Source organism: Hyla sarda, chromosome 6, assembly GCF_029499605.1.
Source record: "Hyla sarda isolate aHylSar1 chromosome 6, aHylSar1.hap1, whole genome shotgun sequence".
NCBI lineage: Eukaryota > Metazoa > Chordata > Amphibia > Anura > Hylidae > Hyla > Hyla sarda.
This window is the reverse complement of record NC_079194.1, coordinates 50,538,527-50,554,051: the sequence shown is the minus strand read 5'-3', so window position 1 is coordinate 50,554,051 and position 15,525 is coordinate 50,538,527. Positions and strand designations below refer to the sequence as shown.

The 15,525-nt window shown below is 42.9% G+C and overlaps 1 protein-coding gene across 2 annotated transcripts in view; it reads left to right on the top strand.

Moving 5' to 3' along the window:
* The window catches only part of KIFAP3 (kinesin associated protein 3), a 105,713-nt gene that overhangs the window by 78,610 nt on the left and 11,578 nt on the right, over positions 1-15,525 (top strand). Inside the window, exons 17-19 of one of the 2 annotated variants that reach the window (XM_056523671.1) lie at positions 3,278-3,363; positions 6,914-7,103; positions 10,300-10,396. In XM_056523671.1, the coding sequence (XP_056379646.1) occupies positions 3,278-3,363; positions 6,914-7,103; positions 10,300-10,396 (373 nt within the window). Of the gene's footprint in view, positions 1-3,277; positions 3,364-6,913; positions 7,104-10,296; positions 10,397-15,525 lie in introns of both variants that reach the window. The other variant, XM_056523670.1, reaches the window with a different exon arrangement.

The following is a 15,525-nucleotide window of genomic DNA, read 5'->3' as shown; positions in this document are numbered from 1 at the left end:
TTTTCTTGCAGAGGTTTCACTATCTTTGTCTTGTATCATGTCCACCAGTTCGCCACTCATTGTTTATTTACTGTGGTATATAGTTACAGCCATGATCCAGCAGCTGTGACTGTGCTTGTGACTTCTAAGCCATGTATTTCACTATTAAAGTAGTAGTGCGGCGAAAGATAACTTATCCCCTATCCAAAGAGCAGAAGATAAGTTATAGATCTCAGGTAATCAGAGTGCTGGGACCCCTCGTGATCTCCTGTACGGGGCCCCGGCAGTCTGCCAGAAGCAGCTGTTCCGACCCCCACAGGAAGCTGCGCCTGACACACCTCCTCTATGTAGCTTTATGGGATACATGGAGGGGTGTGTCGGCCGGCGCTCCGTGCAGGGGTCGGCTTAACCCCTTCCAGCAGACTGCCGGGGCCCCGTTCAGGAGATCGTGGCGGTCTATAACTTATCCTCTATAATTTGGATAGGGGATAAGTTATTTTTCACTACAGAACTAGATGCCCGGTGCGGACTTTTTCTATTCCATCCTGCCATGGGTGCAAAAAAAGACAAGACAAACTATCACTTACCTTCCTACGTTCCCCCGGAGCTCCGCAACAGCTGATCAGTCGGCCGGGCTGTTTACTTCCTACTTCCCTTAGCCCGATACATCACATGGCGCTTCAGCCTATAACCTATGCGATGTCGCGCCTCGGCCGGTGATAGGCTGAAGCGCCGTGTGACGTACCAGGCTAAGGAAAGTAGGAAGTAAACAGCCCGGCCGACTGATCAGCTGTTGCCGAGCTCCGGGGGAACGTAGGAAGGTAAGTGAAAGTTTGTTTTGTCATTTTTTGCACCCATGGCAGGATGGAATAGAAAAAGTCCGCACCGGGCATCTCCTTTAAGCCATGTTCACATGGTTGAATTTCTGCAGTAGCAGAGTCGAATAATTTCAGTGGGATTCTGCTGCACTGTGCACAGGAATTTCCAGATTACTGTGGAAATCCTGATTCCGGCATCCGTAGAAAGAATAGACATGACGTGTCTTTTCTTTTTGCAGATTCCGCTCAGAAATGCATGGTCCTCTATGAGACGGTACATCTGTGAGCGGTCCTTGCACCTGTCGGAACAATAAAATGTGCAGAATGTCCGCCCGTGTTTTCCAGGCAGACATTCCGCACATTTTTCGGGCTTGTGAACATGGCCTTAGTGTGACTAGGATCTCAGATACACGCGTGTAAGAACATGGATATGAGTTCCCTCTCTCCTGGGCATGCACAGTAGCTCTGGAGTCATCGGAGCCCGACTTGTGTAACACATGATCCAAGGGGAAGCAGAAATTGTCTGGAGCCTGGGAGCGAGGAGCAGATGAAAAAGAGAAGAGATGAATGGCTGGTAGAAAATTAGATTAGAGCCTATAAATAAATCTAATTCATATTAGGAATCTGAACTGGGTACAAAAATATAATTAAATAAAAAGGGTCGATGTGGGAATATCCCTTAAGATACTGGAATTGGTTTGGCTCATATTCTCTTTTTCCTAAAGTGATAATTTGATTTATGGAGCATTCTGTGTGTGCAGGACTTTATGGGAATGAAGCTTTGGTCCATTTCTGTCTCTGTGAAATGTACTTTTAGACTAGATTGACGAAAGTCACCCAACAAGATTAACCACTGGAGCTTTACCATTTATACTAGGGGTGCACCGAAATGAAAATTCTAGGCCAAAAATGAAAATTTAGGATGACTGAAAATGACTTGCCCCACCCACTTTATTTATTTATTGCTTTTTGTATAATTGTTTTATATTAGACACTCTATGGCTCTGCAGCTGACCCAAAAGTACAACTCCCAGCATGTCCTGACACAGCCTATGGCTCTACAGCTGCCCCATAAAAAAAAAATACAACTCCCAGCATTCCCTCACAGGCTTTCAGGGCATGCTGGAAGTTATAGTTCTACACCAGCTGCCGAGCCACAAGACCTGTGGATTCCCCATGACCTTTGAAGAGCTGGGACAAGTAGAGGACACAGTAACCTATACCACAAACTAAATAAACAGATGGTACATGTGGGCACGGCTATTAATAGAGGATTCTGGGTCTTCCACAAATTCACCATAAAAAAAAAAAAAAAACTTTTGGTACTTCAGGGAGCCACAGAGCCTGGCTGGGGGCCACTCAGTGGTCATTCGTCCGTTAACCACACCCCCTATGGCAGTGGTCTTCAACCTGCGGACCTCCAGATGTTGCAAAACTACAACTCCCAGCATGCCCGGACAGCCAGCGGCTGTCCGGGCATGCTGGGAGTTGTAGTTTTGCAACATCTGGAGGTCCGCAGGTTGAAGACCACTGCCCTATGGTAAGCCACTCTCATTCTTGGACCTCACCTCTCAGCCCCAACTTTGGAAGCCAAGCCCTGTACATCAATAAATAAGGGGCTGGGATGTGAGCGAGGAGTGTACCAGGCTGTGGCACTCGAGAAGTTCGGCTCCACCTCTTTGACACTTGGCTGAGAAATAAAATGGCGATTTTTATAAATTTGACAACCACCGTCAGCTCCAGGAAAAGTGCACTTTACTTTTTTACCTTAAGGGTACATTCCCACACAGCGTATTTGCTGCGTATTTGTTGCGTATTTGCTGCTGCGTATTTTATTTTCAACGTTGAAGTCAATGGGTAGGAAAATACGCAGCACCAAATACGCACCAAATACGTAGCAAAATACGCCATGTGGGAATGCACCCTAAAGGGGTTATTCCAGGCAAAAAAATTTTTATATAAATCAACTGGCTCCAGAAAGTTAAACAGATTTGTAAATTACTTCTATTAAAAAATCTTAATCCTTTCAGTACTTATGTGCTTCTGAAGTTAAGGTTGTTCTTTTCTGTCTAAGTGCTCTCTGATGACACCTGTCTCGGGAAACGCCCAGTTTAGAAGCAAATCCCCATAGCAAACCTCTTCTAAACTGGGCGTTTCCCGAGACAGGTGTCATCAGAGAGCACTTAGACAGAAAAGAACAACCTTAACTTCAGAAGCTCATAAGTACTGAAAGGATTAAGATTTTTTAATAGAAGTAATTTACAAATCTGTTTAACTTTCTGAAGCCAGTTGATATATATAAAAAAGTTTTTGCCTGGAATACCCCTTTAACAGGGACTTTAAGTATTTACAGAAATGTAAGAAGTGGGCAAACTGGTCGTCTTTCTTCACTGACCAGAACAGGTTTATATATTTTGACATAGGAAAGGTCGTACATTTGCTGATATTTTTTTTACTTTTCCTTAATACATTCATTTCAGAGGCCCCTGCCTATCTGATAGACTTAATGCATGATAAGAATGCAGAAATCCGAAAAGTATGTGATAACACCCTTGACATCATAGCGGTAAGTACCATATTCTGTCTGTATATCTGAAAGGTTTATCTTCTTTGATGACTTAAAGGGGGAATCCGCCCCTGGACATCTTATCCCCCTATCCAAAGGATTTCCTTGCAGCATCCGGCACCCCTCCATCCCATAGACATGAATGTAGGGGGTGTGTAGCATGATGTCATGTCTCCGTGCTGCAAGGAGATCATGGGGGTCCCTGCGTTGGGCTCCCAACTATCAGACATCTTATCCCCTTTCCTTTGGATAGGGGATGAGATATCCAGGGGGCAGAATACCCCTTTAGTGTTGCATGCCCTAGCTGTAAAGTAAATGTGTTGCCTAGATTGTGTTTTACTGATTAGAGCCAGATACTGATAGATTTTTTAACAGTTTCTATTTTCTTATTAAAATTTTTTTTTTTTTTTTCTACTTAATTTTTATGTACATTATTATGGGGGCTGCCATCTTGCCTGAGCTGCTTTAAACAGCATTTAGTGATATACTCGGCAGCAGGCCCCATGGATATAGGCAATAATAGACAGAAACTGTCCTATTTATATGGATGGCCGAGGTTACTTGGTGTACACGGTGAAGGGGTCATTCTGCAGATAGGGGGGCTGAGCTATGAGCTTCAGCTATTGTAAAGATCCTGTCTTATCTGGATAATGGTGGTCCATTCACTGTAGGGGCTTGTTCACATCTATACCACAGCAGTACGCCACAAGATGTGCTTAAACTGTACCTAAACGTATGCTGTGGTATACCCATAGGCTTCCATTATGTAAATGTTGGCATAGGTATGCCAGTTTAGACCTGTTTTTGTCTGTACATTTGTGTACGATTTTTTTTTTTGTGGGATAGAAAAGTACCTCATAAAATTGGTCAGCTGTGGTATACATTTTATCCCAGTAGACGTATATATCCGTGACGTGTTGTATGGTAAGGTGTAGTATACTTTTTTTTTTTTGACTGTTTTACAGTTTTTACATACCGTATGTACTCGAGTATAAGCCGAGTTTTTCAGCACCCCCTTGGCTTATACTCGAGTGAACTCTCCGCCTGCCAGTGGTCTTCAACCTGCGGACCTCCAGATGTTGCAAAACTACAACTCCCAGCATGCCCGGACAGCCACCGGCTGTCCGGGCATGCTGGCAGTTGTAGTTTTAAAACATCTGGAGGTCCGCAGGTTAAAGACCACTGCCGGGCCTTAGTCATTTTGTCATCATCCAGACCCCCCTTTAGTTTTCTACTCACCTCCCCTCGATGGGAAGGAAGGGTGAGCTGGTCCGGGCCATCTATGCTGCAGGGACCGTCCGGTGAGGAGGGTTAGTCGTTCTGGGCTGTCCATTTTCACCGAGAGGCCCTCTTCTACGCTTCGGCCTGGCCTCGGACTAGTGACGTTGCTTTGACGACGACGCACAGGGACGTCCGTGCACAGCAAATGTCCCTGTGCTTGAATGTCAGTGTGCGTCATCGTCAAGGCAGCGTCACTATTCCAGGGCAGGCCCGGAGCGGAGAAGAGGGCCTCCCGGTGAAAATGGACAGCCCGGAACGACTAACCCTCCACACCGGACGGTCCCTGCAGCATAGATGGCCCGGACCAGCTCACCCTTCCTTCCCACCGAGGGGAGGTGAGTGGAAAACTAAAGGGGGTCTGGATGATGACAAAGGCCGCAGTGGTCTTCAACCTGCGGACCTCCAGATGTTGCAAAACTACAACTCTCAGCATGCGCTGTCCGGGCATGCTGGGAGTTGTAGTTTTGCAACATCTGGAGGTCCGCAGGTTGAAGACCACTGATGAAGGGATTGACAGGCGGTGATGATGAATGGGGTGGATGATGACAAATGGGGGGGGTGATGTATTTTTTGGGTGAAATTAGGGGCGTCGGCTTATACTCGAATATATACGGTAGATTAACATATGTTTAAAATGTATGCCAACAGATACAAACGTATAACACAAAAAAAAATGCAACATTAAGCCAAATTGGTCTTGTTTTGGTCCATTCATATGTGGTATACCACAACGGATGTTTGCGGTATAGATGTGAACATACCCGAATTGTGTAATGATGGATTTTCAGCAGCCTTTTCCTTATTATCACAGACAGAAAAGGAAGTCTAAGCTGAGTTTAAGATCCCACAAAAATAAATCTTGAAAACTGCAAGATTTTTAGGATTATTTTAAAATATAGATATCAATATGGGCACTGTCAAATCCCAAAACTTTCTATGTTGTTACTAATGAAAATTAAATACCTTTTGTAATATGGTTGTTTAAAATGTTTTTAATATTTAATAACGAGAACGGTTCCTGAAAATCCCACCACTAGGGGCTTCATACCTACTGGGACACTACCCAGTCCTGCAGCAGCATCAGGCTTGTCCATGAGTCATAGACAAGAGTTGACTCATGGAAAAAGCTGCATGAGCAGACACACAAATCACCTCCCACCACCACAAGGGAGGGACATGCCCCCTCCCACCACACACCAATCATCTCCCACCACCACAAGGGAGGGGCACGCCCTCTCCCACCACACATCAATCAGCTCCCCCCACAACAAGGAAGGGACACGCCCTCCTCCCACCACACACCAATCACCTCCCACCACCACAAGGGAGGGACACGCCCCCTCCCACCACACACCAATCACCGCCCACCACCACAAGGGGGGGACACGCCCCCTCCCACCACACACCAATCCCCTCCCACCACCACACAGGAGGGACACGCCCCCTCCCACCACACACCAATCACCTCCCACCACCACAAGAGAGGGACACGCCCCCTCCCACCACACACCAATCACCTTCCATCAACTATCACAGACAGAAAAGGAAGTCTCAGCTGAGTTTAAGATCCCAAAAAAATAAATCTTGAAAACTGCAAGATTTTTAGGATTATTTTAAAATATAGATATCAAGGGAGGGACACACCCCCTCCCACCACACACCAATCACCTCCCACCACCACAAGGAGGGACACGCTCCCTTTTCCTCTGAGAGGATTTCTAACACTGTGAGCTAATGAAAACAGGAATTTTTATAATAATTATAGGTGATAGAGGCAAAACAAAATATATGTACACGGTCAGGATTAGGTACTGAGTAACATTTTTATTTTTTTGTGGGATCTGACAGGTACGCTTTGAATTGAAAATGATAAAAACATTAGAGATGAGCGAACTTACAGTAAATTCGATTAGTCACGAACTTCTCGGCTCGGCAGTTGCTGACTTTAGCCTGCGTAAATGAGTTCAGCTTTCAGGTGCTCCGGTGGGCTGGAGACTCTTTCCTAGGACTGTATCCACCTTTTCCAGCCCACGGGAGCATCTGAAAGATGAACTCATTTATGCAGGCTCAAGTCATCAACTGCCGAGCTGAGAAGTTCGTGACGAATCGAATTTACTGTAAGTTCGCTCATCTCTAAAAAACATCAAAACACCAAAAATTCTTAAAATATATATGTAACATAAAAACTTGATTTACACATTAGGTTATTTTCTGATGACACCTTCCCTATTAACATCAGAAGTTCTTATTTTTTTTTTTTTTTATATAGGAATATGATGAAGAATGGGCAAAAAAGATACAAAGTGAGAAATTCCGGTGGCATAACTCTCAGTGGCTTGAGATGGTGGAAAGCCGCCAGTTGGATGAAAGCGAGCAATATCTTTATGGAGATGAACCCATTGAACCGTTTCTCCATGAAGGAGATATACTGGAGAGAAATGACCTGTACTATAGCGCAGGTGAGATGATCTCTCAAGGTGGAATCTACGCTTCATGTTTGTGTATGTTCAGGCTATGCTTGTATATTATAGCTGGATATTTTATATTTCTCCCAGCACAGTCGCATCTTTTCTGCTCACCGTTCCCTGATCTAATATTGGAATTGCTGCTGCTGCTGCTTGTAATGGGAAATGTGGTTTCATGTAAATTTTGGAACATTTCCTTTTTTAGCAAAAGTTGAGTTTCTTTAAAAAAATGTCACTTTTCCTTTGAAATATTTTTTCAAAATTCTTCCAGTTACCCTTGAATCTGTCATCTGAGCTCCATCATTTCACTGCTCGCTAGTAACAAGAGACCAGCAGAATTCTGAACTTACCCTTTAAGTCATTCAGCCATGTAACGCTAGATCGTTGCAAGATAAATACAGTGGTCCCTCAACATACGAGGGTAATCCGTTCCAAATGGACCATCGTTTGTTGAAACCATCGCATGTTGAGGGATCCGTGCAATGTAAAGTATAGGAGAGTGGTCTACAACCTGCGGACCTCCAGATGTTGCAAAACTACAACACCCAGCATGCCCGGACAGCCAACGGCTGTCCGGGCATGCTGGGAGTTGTAGTTTTGCAACATCTGGAGGTCCGCAGGTTGAAGACCTCTGGTATTGGAGGTTGTACTCACGTGTCCCTGCCGCTCCGGACCGTCACTGCTCGTCACCGCTGCCCTGGATGTCACCGTCCATCACTGTCGCTGTGTCCCCGACGCTCCGGCAAGGCCTCTGCTTCCCCGGCATCCTCGCTCTCCGTCGCCGCCATCACGTCGCTATGCACGCCGCTCCTATTGGATGATGGTACGGCGTGCGCAGCGACGTGATGACGACGATGGAGAGCGCCGACGATGCAGGGGATCCTGAAGAGGACGCGCCGGAGCCCCGAGGACAGGTAAGTGATCGTCATCGGACCACACGGGGCACCGTAAACGGCTATCCGGTGGCAGCTGAAGCAGTCTGCGCTGCCGGATAGCCGTTTATGCGATGGCCCCGACATACAAAAGCATCGTATGTTGATGCTGCCTTCAACATGCGATGGCCTCTGAGAGGCCATCGTATCTTGAAATGATCGTATGTTGGGGCCATCGTAGGTCGGGGGTCACTGTAAAGTAAAATTGTACAAAAGCTGAGTTTTTCTGAAAAATGTAAATTAAAAAAAATAGCAAAATAGCGGTTTGCAAGAAGGAATAAACTAAATGTGTACTCCGTCCCTAGACATCTTATCCCCTATCCAAAGGATAGAGGATAAGATGCCTGATCATGGGGGTTCCGCTGCTGGGACCCCCGCGATCTCTGTACAGCACCCGGCGGTCACTTAAAACGCTAGGTGCAGGCAGCGTGGCAGACTTGCATTGAGTGGGCGTGGCAAGACGTCACGAGGTGCTTGGTCGTGACGTCATAACCTCGCCACCCGCTCCAAGCGTTCGGAACAAAATGTTCCGAATGCTGAGGCAGTGGAGAACCCCTTTAATGTCCAGCACAATGAAGCATGACTCTGGTTGCCTGTCCAGAGACCCCCTTGTGTAGACAGGACTGTTAAGAAGTTGTTGTCCGATACGGAGCAGAGTTCCGGTTGGGTGGATGAGATGTCATGTGTATTGGCTCTTGAAAGGTACCAATTCTGCTTACAGCTGTTAGGAAGTGTAGGCACCACCTAGTATATTATACAAAAGGCGCACCTTTGCCGTAGTAGTGCACATGTTCCTCCTCACCATGGAGGGGTGGGAAAGGGCTGAGATCTTTTCACAATCAGTGAAGGTTTCAGCTATCAAATCTCGACTCATTTAACACGTAGCAGTATCCAATGGATAGGTGATAATTGTTATTGGACAGAATAACCCCTTAAAGGGGTACTCCACTGGAAAAAATGTTTTTAATCAACTCATGCAGGAAGTTAAACAGATTAGTAAATTACTTCTATTTAAAAATCTTAATTCTTCCAGTACTTATCAGCTGCTGTATGATCCTCAGGAAGTTCTTTTTCTTTTTGAAATTTCCTTTCTGTCTGACCACAGTGCTCTCTGCTGACACCTCTGTCCATGTCAGGAACTGTCCAGAGCAGGAGAAAATTCCCATAGAAAACCTATCCTGCTCTGGACAGTTCCTAAAATGGACAGAGGTGTCAGCAGAGAACACTGTGGTCGTGACAGAAAATAAATTCAACAATAAATTCAAGATCATAACAGCAGCTGATAAGTACTGGAAGAATTAAGATTTTGTAATAGAAGTATTTTACAAATCTGTATAACTTTCTGGCACCAGTTGATTTACATTTTTTTTTCCAGTGGAGTACCCCTTTAATGAATGACGAGGGGTCTTTTTTCTTTACCAGTTAAATGCGAGAACCCAGAGGGACATATGACATATATTTCTTTTAAATGATCATTAAAAAAAAAAAAAGTTTGAAATGTCGTCAAGACTCTGTCCAAGTCAGTGTTCAGACCCCGACAAATCACTAGATAGAGTGCGTTCTATGCCTGTTCTCTCTTGGCACTAAACCACATGACTGTGACAGTCACATCATTTATGTTTATGGGACCATCTCGGTCCCATAGACAGAAAAGCACTTACCTGCACACTTCTCTCCCATCGTTGTAAGGATCTGTCAGGGTCTGAACACTCTGACCCTGAACGATCAAAAGTTTTGATATGTCTCTGGGAGATGTCAAAAGTTTTGATTCATGTGGAATGTAAAGGTCACACAAACTTTATCTGTTTGGATAAGCTTTAAAGATGGATAAAACATCTAGGCATCTGACCTCCATTGACCTTTGCTGTCGTCTAACACGATGTTATGTGGACATTCTGTCATTGTGTAAAATATTTTATCACCAAATCATAGGGATCCGTCGTCAGTCCCCACTGATGACCACTGTCATAACTTATACCAATATTTGGTGTAAATCATGATAAATCCACTGGGCCGTGGAAGACCATGCTCCTTTCCTCTATGCCCCACCAACTTTTTTCCGAAAGTGACAAAAGTGGCGTAAAAAGAGGGAAGACGCACATGTTTGTATGTTACACATGACTTTTGTATGTTAAATACATTTTCTTCCGTATGTCTTTATTTGGGGGGGAGTTTTTGCAGCATACAGTAAAGTGCAGTAATGAAGTTATTCATATTAATATAAGCTGTAATTACATTTGTGCCATTTGTCCTAGAAGGACTGATACCATCAGAAGGTGCCGTGAGTCCAGACTTCTTCAATGACTATCAGCTTCAAAATGGAGATCTTATTGGGCAACATTCATTCAGCACAGGGTAAGCCTCTTTTTTTTTTTTTTTTTTTAATCTTTTGCTTGTTTCTATTGCTCAGCATGAGAAGAAGCCTTATGAAATGTTGTAATTAAATTACATTGCCTCATCTGCATTTGTAGTGCATTACATATTTGACATGTTAGTGGGTTTAGCACATTTAATTATAAAATCCACAATATGGTTTTGTAGCAGTTTTTTTTTACTTGGTTGGGACTGAGATGCGATCAGTTGCAGTACCAGGCCCAGCCACTACAAATTGTCCGGAGCTGTGTAGGTAAACAGCGGAGAGGCTGCAGACTTAGCTGATATGGGATCTGACTTCTTTTGTATGACCTTCCTGTAATATTCTGCAGTTGCTCTTCGTATATGGACATAGGCAGACGATTGTAAAGCAGAATGATAGCTGGTAGTTTATCGATATAGAGCTTGTTTGTGGGAGTCTAAAAGCATTATGAGGTTTGGGCTTCAAATAAGGATTCCTTGTGAATTGTTCATCCAGAAATGTCATTTAACATTAGCTCAATTATTCCTAAAGTGGTGTTGTGCATGTCCAAAGGGGCATAGGCTTAAAAAAGGGAACCAGTGATCAAATCCACAAATCAGATGTTTATAGAATTTTCTGTCATTCTGCTATAAATAAGTATTGGATTCTCTGTGAAATTACAACTCTGCAGCATCTTTTTTCCATAACTGTGTTGTGTTATTCCTCTTGAATTTTGAATAATTAGATGTCTTTGTGTTTTTTTTTTTCTTTTTTTATTGCTACTTAACAACATCCAAGAGCCATAGCTTTTTTAAATGCACCAAAATGTTGGTGGGATGGAAAAAAAATGGTACTTTGCACTTTTTGTAGGGTCTCATTTGTACAACATTTTAACTTTATTCTCCTGGCCTGTGTGATTAAAGCAATGCCAATTTTGTAAAAAAAAAAAAATATATATATATATATATATATATAATTTTATAGTGATGCTAAGCAAAACAATATTTGCTTGGTATCACCATATTCTGTAACCAATACTTTTTTTTAAATATCAATAAAACCACTTAAACTTTCAACTTTTTATTTAAAAAACAAAACAAAAAAACTTTATTTTTTATTTTTTTTATTTAAACTTTTATTTCTTAATCCCCTTGGGACTCAAACATGTAATCACTTGATTTCTTGAACAATACACTGCAATACGTCTGTATGGAAGTGTATTGTGGCTTTACCAGTCACTTATACACTGTGGTGCCTCTGGTAGGGTATAATAGGAGTACTATTATGGCAGGTCTGTGGGCTTTCATTAGGCCCTAGCTGCCATTACAACCCGCCCGCTATAGCTTAAAGGGGTACTCCTGTGAAAACCTTTTTTCTTTTAAATCAACTGGTGCCAGAAAGTTAAACATATTTGTAAATTACTTCTATTAAAAAATCTTAATCCTTCCAGTGCTTATTAGCTGCTGAATGCTACAGAGGAAATTCCTTTCTTTTTGGAATACTGATGACATCACGAGCACAGTGCTCTCTGCTGACATCTCTGTCCATTTTAGCAACCGTGCATAGCAGATGTATGCTAAGGGCAGCATGGTGGCTCAGTGGTTAGCACTGCTGCCTTGCAGTGCTGGGGCCTTGGGTTCAAATCCCACCAAGGACAACAATAAATAAAGACTTATTATTATTACTATTATTATTATTATTATAACATCAGCAAAGAGCACTGTGCTCGTGATGTCAACAGAGAGCATTCCAAAAAGAAAAGAATTTCCTCTGTAGTATTCAGCAGCTAATAAGTACAGGAAGGATTAAGATTTTTTAATAGAAGTAATTTACAAATCTGTTTAACTTTCCGGAGCCAGTTGATTTAAAAGAAAAAAGGTTTTCACCGGAGTACCCCTTTAATGGTGTGACAGTTGATATAGTACTCCTTGAACCCCTTACCAAGTGTGGAAAAATGCAAAGGACGCTGTGACAAATATCAAACAGTTTTATTTTTGCTACTTTTTTTATATTAATTTTATTTTGTAATGAAATTAAAAAGCTATTTGTTTAAAAACAAAAAATTGCAGAATTCAAATTCTACAGCTCCAACTTGAGTTCTTGTGACAGAACAACAAGCTGGATATTTTTTCTTTGGATATTTTTTCTTACCCTTTCTGTTTTATTTTGTCGGAGTGAATTTTCCTTCCAGGAAGTAGCCAGAGGGGTTTATTTGGCTTTCCAGATTGAACAGGCTTTGATCTGGCGGTCCTGTCACTTCTCGAATTACATAGCTCTTTTTCACTGCAGTTAATGAGAACAAAATTTCCTTCTTTTTCACCACTCGCATGCTGTGAAATGTTAAGCCAGTCAAGTCCTTAAAGGCTAAAAATGTAAAGCTCAAAAGCGCAATGTCCAGTTTTGATGATGTTGTCTTTGTAATTTATTTTAGTCCTCCGCCACCTCCCCTCCACCTTTCTTTTACGGGACCCACTTTATTAAAGATAAGTGGTTAAAGGCCAGCGTTTGTGGAAAGATTTAAGACCCTCACAAAATAAAGGGCTCATAACTTTTGTTTAATGCCAACACTGGGAATTCTAAAATGAAAGCTAATTCATGAGTTTTTTTTGGTCTGGTGTTTTTTAAATGTTCAGCCTTTCCTGTACAATGCATTAAGGGATTACTTAAACTGGTTAAGCCTAATGTATTCATGTGTACGTGTAATTGGATCAACAGATACTGTTACCTAAGAGAAAAATGTATCGTAAGATTTGTGTGCGAGAGACTCGCGCACCGCAGTGAGAAGTCACTTAAGTGCAGACTTTAAACCGTTCTCTATCCCAGCAGTACTTATGGGGACAGGCACTCCACAATTCAAAAATATAAAGTATTATTATAAAAACAAAACACATATTATGGAGAGATCGTTGGTCTAGTGGTTTCCAGGGCAACATTTACGGTATATTATTTCAATCAATTATTAATGTCATGGTAATTCACTAACATTATGTGTATAACCATATAGAATAGAAACAGTTGGCAACTCACCGTAAGATCTTCATATTTCTTCTTTATTAAGTATACTCACATATACACATAATGGAGGGGGACAAGTGTGGGGGTACAGCAAGGTGACACCGTAGGCTTTCTTCTGGTGCAATAGGAGGGGTTTCAGTTAGCTAGAGAGAGGTGTAGTGGACAAGGAAGTTTGCGTCCTGAATTATGGGACTGATGGGAGAAAAATAGCATGATAAGTGGGGGAACAAACCACCTGACCTCTGACATCAAGTGTGCAATAAACATAACTGGAAACCTACACTGTCAAGTAAATGAAGAGGAGAAAACAGCTGGTTCTGTGAGCCCCTGGCAAGGTTCAAGAAAACAGCTGGTTCTGTGAGCCCCTGGCAAGGTTCAAGAAAACAGCTGGTTCTGTGAGCCCCTGGCAAGGTTCAGGCAGAACTCCGGCAGAAAAGTCCGATTTCGGCTAGGAGGCGCACACCCAAGTATAGTGCAAAAAAGCAGGCTTTATTAATCCATAAATCATGCAGTGTGAACAGGACAACGCGTTTCAAAGGTTTTCCTTCTTCAGGTCCTGAAAGGACCTGAAGAAGGAAAACCTTTGAAACGCGTTGTCCTGTTCACACTGCATGTTTTATGGATTAATAAAGCCTGCTTTTTTTGCACTATACTTGGGTGTTCACCTCCTAGCCGAAATCGGATTTTTCTGCCGGAGTTCTGCCTGTATTTACACCGCTTGCATAGCTGGACCGACGGCCGTCTGCCTCCCGATACTGAACATCGCTTCCAGCTACTTACTACATGCGATCGCCAGTGTTGTGCCTGCCTGCACAACACTCATAGGTGAGCAATATTCTGTTTTTGGACAGCTGTCCACCCCTTTTAATAAGGATTAACTGCACTATATTGCACCATCTCTGCTTTTCTTTCCTCTGCTGAAGTAAACGAAGAGGTGACACTCAGTTTGCAGATGGTCTTAGGTGTCAGAAAACCTTTTTAAAGTGTACCTGCCATGCAAAAAAAAACTTTCAATATGTCAGACACATGAAGAGTTTTGATTGATCTGGGTCTTAGTGTTCAGACCCTGACTCATCACGAGCACGAGCAGGGAGAAGTGCACTCTTAGCACGTTCTCTCCCGACTCTGTGTCACGTGACCAGGACAGACTCTAAATGTGTCTAGGGGCCGTTTTAGTCTTATACACAAAAAGCGGTTCTCATGATTTGTCCTAGAACAGGTCAAAAGTTTTTGTTTATTTACAAGTACACGTTAATGGTTCGTGCACATGTACAAGTTCTGTTGGGCGTCGAATGTATAGGGGTATTCTGCCTCGGAAACAAAGTGCACACAACATCCAGTAAAATGTGACATAATTCATATGGAATTGCCCAGGAAAAAGGCAATTTCATAGGCTGCTGACTCCTTTTCACATAAGATGCCATCTTTGCCACAAACCAGTTTGTGACAATGCTGATCTGCTAGATCTGCACTGATCCACTGTAGGTGCTGTTATCATGAAGCGGTAGATCTAGTCAACTCCACGCGGTGCTGTACCACATGGACTGTAAAGATCTCCTACCCTCTGTTGTGTCACTTAATATTATCGAACCACCTCTGGAAATGACAGCAGCACAAGAACTGTCCCACGTGAGCTCCGTCAAATTTAACTCCTATGGCCTTGTGTAATACCAGGTGTTGGTGTAAAGCACATCACCCCCTAAACTCTTGAGCAGTGAAAACATGCTTTGTGCCGTGATGATTCATGTTTTGTTATCTCGTGGCCGAATCTGAATTTTGTAGATGCGCAGAGAACGCCACCTTCTAAAATGTATAATACCCCTTTTAAATGTGATACTTAGTAGAAAAAGAAGATCGCACTCACCCGGTAAAGTAAAACGACCTCTTTATTCAATGGCTTCTTAAAACATTTCCAAGTAAGGGTAGAGAGATGCGGTCAGCATAAGCTGACTGACCGGCCGAGGCCGGTCAGTCAGCTTATGCTGACCGCATCTCTCTACCCTTACTTGGAAATGTTTTTAAAAAGCCATTGGATAAAGAGGTCGTTTTACTTTACCGGGTGAGTGCGATCTTCTTTTTCTACTAAGTATCGTATCTGCTACAGTTCATTTATTGATCTGCACCCCCGGTCAGT